This window comes from Etheostoma spectabile, chromosome 7 (genome assembly GCF_008692095.1).
Source record: "Etheostoma spectabile isolate EspeVRDwgs_2016 chromosome 7, UIUC_Espe_1.0, whole genome shotgun sequence".
Taxonomy (NCBI): domain Eukaryota; kingdom Metazoa; phylum Chordata; class Actinopteri; order Perciformes; family Percidae; genus Etheostoma; species Etheostoma spectabile.
In genome coordinates, this window is record NC_045739.1 from 303,901 (window position 1) to 312,104 (window position 8,204).

The 8,204-nt window shown below is 40.5% G+C and overlaps 1 protein-coding gene across 6 annotated transcripts in view; it reads right to left on the minus strand.

Moving 5' to 3' along the window:
• Positions 1 to 8,204, minus strand: part of rgs19 (regulator of G protein signaling 19) — a 38,385-nt gene that overhangs the window by 24,286 nt on the left and 5,895 nt on the right. For 2 of the 6 annotated variants that reach the window (XM_032521359.1, XM_032521360.1), the window contains exon 2: positions 4,394 to 4,497. The exons of 2 other annotated variants lie outside the window; for them this stretch is intronic. In XM_032521359.1, the coding sequence (XP_032377250.1) occupies positions 4,394 to 4,408 (15 nt within the window). In that variant the 5' untranslated portion in view covers positions 4,409 to 4,497. Of the gene's footprint in view, positions 1 to 1,070; positions 1,297 to 4,393; positions 4,498 to 8,204 lie in introns of those variants that run through there. 2 more of the 6 variants (XM_032521361.1, XM_032521362.1) reach the window with 2 other exon arrangements.

Here is an 8,204-nt window from a genome sequence, read left to right on the forward strand (position 1 = left end):
AAGCCCTGGGTATCCTGCTCTGCCTTTGAGAAAATGAAAGCTCAGATCGGCCCACCTCCCCTTTCTCTGCTTTGCCCTCCAAGAGAACTTTGGCCCCCCCATGAGAGAGAGACTTCATGGCTTTCAAACGAGCAAAGTGGCAGTTGGTCAAGGCGGACCACTGAGGTCTATATAAAAGAGACTTCAGATCCAGTATTAGGGACCACTAAGGTCTATATAAAGAACTTCAGAGTACAGTTTAGGGGCCACTATAAGGTCTATATAAAGAGACTTCAGATACAGTATTAGGGGACCACTAAGGTCTTATAAAAGAGACTTCGATACGTATTAGGGACCACTAAGGTCTATATAAAGAGGACTTCAGATACAGTATTAGGGACCACTAAGGTCTATATAAAGAGACTTCAGATACAGTATGGGGACCACAAGGTCTATATAAAGAGACTTCAATACAGTATTAGGGACCACTAAGGTCTATATAAAGAGACTTCAGATACAGTATTAGGGAACCACGAATGTCTATATAAAAGACTTCAGATACAGTATTAGGGACCACTAAGGTCTATATAAAAACATCCAAAGAGCAATTTTCATGGGACCTTTAAAAAAAGAAAGAAAAGTAAGCCGATGCCTGCCTGCAAATTGTGAAATCTAACGTGTAAAATATGCAGGTTATTTCTTGTTCATCAGGCAACACATGCTAAACTGCATGTCCCCGGCATGTCCACTTTACAGGAACTGAGACAAGCAGTCTTGTTTACAGTTTGATGACGATGCATTTTCACGTCCATCTAGCAGGGTGTTGAAAGCCTGTCCTCAGAGACACAACAGAGAACGGGTGCAGGTACATCACCTAGATTTGAGCATTGAAGTGAAACTCCCCCTTTTATCCACTGCACGGGCAGCGAGAGAGGGAATCAAACCACTAAACCTGTTACTGCCTTGCTTCATCTGTTGAGCTATAAAAGCACAACTTTTAAGAGCGTACAAAACAAGCCAACCCTGTTTAATAAGTGGCACGGTAAACTGGCAGCACACAGAAAGCAGTCAGCAGCAGCAGCAGCGCTCACCAGAGACGAGACGATTCAATGGTGGATCCCCGGCGGACGACTGAATGAAAAAACAAACGGCTCCTTCTGTTTCTCCCGCTCGCTGGCTAATGGCCACGACGTTTCCATCAATCAACACGCCTTCACTCCAGTAAAAGGAGGAAGAGAGAGACGACAGGCAGTTCAATGCAACAGGAAAAGATGGGTAGAGAGAGCGAGAGAGAGAGAGAGAGACAGGAAACAGAGTCAGAGGTATTGTGACACATGAGGCTTCTTGGTTTCTCTCTAAAACTTGATGAATCAGACCTGATGTCCACACACACACACACACACACACGCATGCATGCATGCACCCTACATGACTGCGTGGGCCTATTAATGCCCCGGTGGTTTAATACAAAAAGCTGCTAAACCCACCATTAACATTCTGTCTTCCTCTAAACTTGGACAGCCCTTGAGTCCAGTCTGGACTTGTCAACATCTGTCTTTTTCACAACAACACCAAACTTAACAAATCGGACTATGTGTCGCTTGAGCTGCATAAATGCCCCAGGCGTCCACGGATGAGATACAAGAACGTGTCTTCACAGCTCTGGCCTGTCTCTCTCCTTATTCTTTGATGGGAAGAGCAGTAACAGAAGAAGAGAAGCGTTGCTGTTTTCTTGCTTTCCTCTGATTGAATGAAGGTGCACATTACACAGCCATAAGTAGGCACCACATACTGTTGGATACAGTCAGGCCTGGTTTTCAAGGTTTGGGCCCCAACGAAATAATTCCTAATTTCTGCTTTTCTAACTCATACATTAGGTATTCATTGACCACAAAGTTCAAAAATAACTTTAAAACTAAAGTTAATAAATTAGTGTTACGTAATGTTAAACATAAAACAAAGTAACAAACATTTTTAAAAAAACGTCAAGTGTTGAAAAAAGGGACAAAAACGTAAAAAAAGTTAAAAACATCAACAAAAAGCGTCAACAAAAGTGATGATTTTCAATTTTGACGGGAAGACAACACAAGGGTTAAATGCCCTTGCACATAAAGCCAGGTTCCTAGTATAAATGCATGTATATAAATGGTCTTCCCGGTTTGGAGTGGAGGGATTTGACTGACCTGCACAGACCCCCCCCCATACTTCATCCCCATTGTCAACACCTTTGTGATGAACTGGAAGTCTGATCCTGCATGGAGGGGCAGCGTTTTCCACCTCCACTGGAAGCTGTGTGGGTGTAATGTAGGCTGCACAATAATCACCATTTAATATGGACTAGTTCAATATTCAAATTGGAGGGGGGGTACAATATTTGTTCAAGGCAACAATTCTGAATGAATTACAATCCTACAAATCCTATCCTACAGACAAGCAAACATTTTGGTACAGATCCTCGCAAAAATCCCACTATAATCATTTTACATTTTTATATTCTTCAATGAAAAAGAGAATGATACAAAAATGATCACCCCCCACATTGTGACTCTGCCGTAAGCCGTAGTGTGTGTCAAAACTTTGTTGTGTCAACTTACTACTCAAACTACTCATGTCACAGAAGGACAAGGTGTACTTCATAACCATCGTGGATGGAGTTCCTTTAACAGTATCCTTGTATAAAGAAACACTCAAAGCATAATAGGAATGAGGGAGGGAGAGAGAGAGAGAGAGGGAGAGAGAGGTGAGTTTAATATAGGGGAAGGGCGAGAGTGAGTTGAGAGAGTGAAGGAATTTGGCGGAGTGGAAGAAAGACCTAGAGAAGGAGAGAGGGGGACATGAAGAGGGTGTGGCTGAGGGGCAGAGATAGTGAGAGAGAGGGAATGGATGGAATGGGGGAGAGCAAGATAAGAAAACAAATAGGGAGAGAGAGTGAGAGATAAGAAGGGTAAGGGAGAGAGTGAGAGATAAGAGAGGTAGGAGAGAGTGAAGGATAAGAAGGTAAGGGAAGAGTGAGAGGATTAAGAGGTAAGGGAGAGAGTGAGAGATTAAGTAAGGGAGAGAGGGAGATAGAGGGTAAGGGAGAGCGATTGAGAGGAGTAAGTAAGTGAGAGAGTGAGAGATAAGAAGGGTAAGGGAGAGAGTGAGAGGATTAAGGTAAGGGAGAGAGTGAGAGATAAGAAGGGTAAGGGAGAGAGTGAGAGATAAGAAGGGTAAGGGAGAGAGTGATAATAAGAGCGAGAGAAAAAGTAAGAGGGCAAACGTGAGAGAGAAATGACGAGTAGATGAAAATCTAGATCCAGCAGGTTAACGTGGTCCAGCAGACAGTTTGATTTAGGAGAAGGATCAAGAGGAGGGGTGAGGAGGTAGAGGAGAGGTTTACAGGGTGATACTAGGGTTGGGATGGTTGACCGGCATCGTGGTGGAGAGCGCCACGCCCCCCCACCCTGTCAGACGCACGCTAATACTAGAGGATGGGAAATCAACAACTGTGTTGGTCTTAAAGGAGAGTACCGGGCAATTTCAACATATAGCTCGGCCTTTTTTTTTTAAATGTGTAGTGCTGTCAGAGAGTAAAACTAACCAATCGGTGCAGCCTACACCGTGTTATCTTCCTGCTAGAGTTACCACCCAACAGGGGGAAACAGGGCACGTTTTAAACATGTTTATAGCCTCTAAACATGTTCAAAATGTCATTACCAGTGCCTTGCCATGTGCAGTGATTCCTTCTGAGTGAACACAGGGAATCTGCATAAAGGTTGCACCAATCGACTAGTATGGATCTCATCGTAAAACAGGAAATAAACATGGATTAAAACAACTTTCATGCCTTTCTGTCAAATCTACTGCAGTCAGATTTTTTCAAATACAGTTTTTCATGTTGATTTAATGTTTCAAATTCTCTCATTAAATACTGCTCAGTTAGTAAACTTCTGAAATGAAATCTGTTCATTATTTTAAAGCTTTTTTTTTTTTTTACCCCTTTGACAAACACTTTTTTATGCTTTTGACACTTTGTTATGCTTATTTTGACACCTCGGGACGTAGGCCGGCTCAAAGCAGCGTGATGGCCAAAGTTGAACTAGCCTATTATCGGGATAATAGTTAGTGTCATATTAAGTAGCTAATAGCTACAGCTCTGTCAGTGTCAGATATAAATTCAATCAACATCTTCAAATATGTGATCAGACTCAGTATAGGTAGGTATTCAATTTATAAAACCCCTACCAGCTAGATAGATTAGATAGGACAGGAGGACGCAGCCACATCTTTCTGTCAATCCCGTTAGCCTGGTCCTTTGCTAGCAGGTGTTTTTAGTTACAAAAAAATAAAGACATAAAGACGGTGAACAAAGAGAGGAAAAGCAAGAAAAGGGGGATGTGGGAGACAGAGAGAGGAAGAGGTGCAGTTGGTTTACCAGTACGTCCGCCATGTCGCGAGGACGGGCAGTTGGTTAGTGTGTGAGTCGTCAGCGATGTTAGCGGGCCGGACACATGCATGTCATAACATTATGCATCGGACGATCCTGTATAAAACACACACAACACAACACACAACAAACACACACACACACACACCACACACACACACACACACACACACACAAACACAAAACACTACATACATACATACATACATACAACATACATACACACTCACACACGCGCCACACCGTAGCACAACGAGCACAATACAAATGCATCCCAAAAATATGCACAGTCAAACATGAGTGTGTGAAATCCCACAAGAACATGCATTTGGGAACCAAAAACACAATTTAAACGCATATAAAACACCCGTGGGCACAACCACACACACACACACACACAAACACACACAGTATCACCCACAAAATGTACCAACATCCAGGTACATTCATCCACAAAAACACATGTGTACATAGAGAGTAGCGCACACACACACACACATACATACACACACACACAAGGAGAGAAAAAGAGGCCATAGTGAGTGTGCGTGTGTACCAATCATTCACCTGTCACCATTAATGGTGGCTCCTCCGTCTATCACACAGAACTGGGAGAAAGGCACACATCAACAAATCAGATAATCATCTGCTGAGTTTCAATTTCCAAAAGTTCAGTTAAAGACAAAGTGAATCAGTTTGGGTTTCCATCAACTTCTGTCATGCAAACACTCCGAGCATGTCCTCACACGATGATTTAATCAAGAGTAGAGCAAGGCCGATATATCAACGGGCCATTTGCCATTATATCAAAGTCATTTATGTGTCATTATAAATGATTCTGATATAATGCCCGGTTTTTTTTAATGATGACGGTCAACCATGTTATGAGTGTTTGCACAGTCTGTCCACCAGAGGACGCTCTACCCTGTCCCTGTTGGCAACACAGATTTTCTTTTTTGTTATTGTGTTTTTGTTCAAAGGAGTTTAAGTTTCATATCTTAAGTTTATATTTTTATACATTTTATTTAAAATCCCCCATGGTTTTAAGTCTCTTTATGCTTTATACTCTGAATCTCAGTCTGAATAAAGGTAAAAGAAAAAGAGTGACCAGTAAAAGCAGCACATTTATAGCACAAGATGGTGGTGAAAACACTCTCCTCACAGACTGGCAGCCAAAAACACATATCACTACAGTTATCACTACACAGTTATCACTACAGTTATCACTACAGTTATCACTACAGTTATCCCTACAGTTATCACTACAGTTATCACTACAGTTATCCCTACAAGTTATCACTACAGTTATCACTACAGTTATCACTACAGTTATCACTACAGTTATCACTACAGTTATCACTACAGTTATCACTACAGTTTATATGGACAAAAAGAATCCATCGGAGACAGAAGTTGCTTGTGCGAGAGAGAGGAATAGATGATGATGATGATGATGGCCAACTTAAAAAAAGAGGAAGCAAGCAACAGACAATGAAGAAAGACACTGGAAGAGGAAGTGTGTACCAAATGGCAACAGGAAGGAGGAAAAAAACTTGTATCAGGTATAAGTGTGCAAGCTGTCCTGTCAAAAATAACGGTGGAAAATGCCCCAAAAACAATTTAAGAAAAATAAATATATTGTCCCACCAATAATCATTTAACTATTTACAATTTCTCATATATAAACATAATTTAAAAAAGCATTACCTTTAGCTAATGTTAGCAATTATTGCAGTTAAACAAACAAAAAGAAAAAAATTAACTAGGATTTAATTGTTACAGGTGTAACTTTGGGTACAAATTCCCAAAATAAATGTTAGAAGAAAATTGTGTCTGCCTGTGATTTCTGCGGGCGTTTTCACACTAAATGTGTCTGAAGCTGTTTAATCGAAGCTTGGTTTGGTTCAGTCTATTATTATTATTATTATTATTATTATTATAGGCCCTGGGCCATCATCAGTTTGCTGATTAGATGTATCAGTGTTTTATTTCACCAATAACCAATCAAGTTAATTTATTTTTTAAAAGTGTGCTACTTTGGCTGCGCCACAAACTTCTGCGTTGGACTTGTAACGTTGATTGTAACAAAGATTTTCATTTTTTACTGTACAGTAAATGCATATCGGTTCCAATAACCCTCCTGGTGTCTTCAGTTCATATCTGACCCCTTTCTAGACCAGAGATTTAGGTTTCTTTCAAACAAACTGTCCACAAATGTAACATGGATGGTTCCCTACAACGCTGCTCACGTTCAATCAAGTTAAATAACTCAAGTTAATCAAGTTAATAAAGAATCACTTCACTACTTTCATTGAATTTGCGAGTCTTTTGTCAATTTCATAGCATTTGGAGAAAAAAACTATTCGTAAAAAAGAACTTTAAAAAAGTGACAATATAATAAGAGAAAAATGTCAAAAAAAGACAAATGTCAATGAAAGTGACTAAAATGTGAAAATATTTGGGGTGAAAACCCACGAAAAGGCTTAGAAAAAGTCAACAAATGTTGAAAAAAAGATAAAACATTGGGGGAAAGCCACAAAAGGGTTGAAAAAGACCAAAACCTTGATAAAAGGTTTTTTATTTTAAATTTTAACGCAGAAAAACTAAAATTTCCAGGTTGGCGGGAAGACAAGACGAGGGTGTAGATCCCTAGTTCCGTCACCTGAGCTCACTGAGACACCCACCAACAAATCTCACTTCTCTTTCAAGTGGGGTCTTTTTTTCCTTTTTCTTGTTAGAACAGCGTGTAATTCAAACCAGCTTAAAGAACAGAACCTCAAAACACATGGATTGACGAGGACAAAAAGGAGATGGACGTTGACATTTGATAGCCAGCCGTTCCACATGCTCGGACGGACACACCACGTAGAAAACAGAAGGAAACCAAAAGGTGCTTTCTGTCTGACTGGGACACGTCCACCCAAAGCTGTCCGCTGGGACTCATCAAAAGACATGTCCTCCACAATCAGGGTCGTCCCCTGCCATTAGAAGGTTTAGGTGCAACACCCGATCCGCCAAATCAATCTTACTAAATAACTTTTCTCAGATCTCATAATTGCAATCTGTCCGCCAGGGGACTTCTTTAGCAAGTTCTGCCTCTAAGCTTTTTTATTGTTATGTATGTATTATCTGCTCTGGCTTTTCCAAAGTAGACACAGATATGGCGATAACGGTCCAAAGTGATTCATTCATTCATTCAAACCTTTATTTAACCAGGATAAAAAACTCCTTGAGATTAAAAATCTCTTTTACAAGAGTGTCCTGGCAAGTGGCAGCAGCACGTTTCAGACAGAGACACTTACATGTAAATACATAAACACACTTTCACTCATATTCAAACAACAATGTCATCATAAAATACCAGGGTCCTAAATCAATTTAAAAACAGTGACATCCAGACTGCCCTTCTGCCAGGTCCTTTAACAAGCCTTTAAAAGAATAAAATGAGACCAACTCCTTCAAATGGAGTTCATTCTGAAGCTGATTCCATGCAGATGGGGCTGCAAAATGAAAAGCCTTTTTGCCAAAGTCAGTGCGGGTGATGTGAAGAAAATAAGCAAAACTACCACAAAGGGACACAAATGGACTAAAAAGAGACGCCAAATGACCACAGAGACCCGAAACAACACCAAAGGAAGCACAAAAGACGAAAAAGGAACACAACACAACTACAAAGAGCCGCAGAAACCCAGAAAGAGACAAAAATCACACAAAGAGACATAAAATGTAAGGGAAAAATGCAATATTTTTAAACTGTAAAATGTCACATTTTCTTGGGGAAAATGTGACATGTGACCCC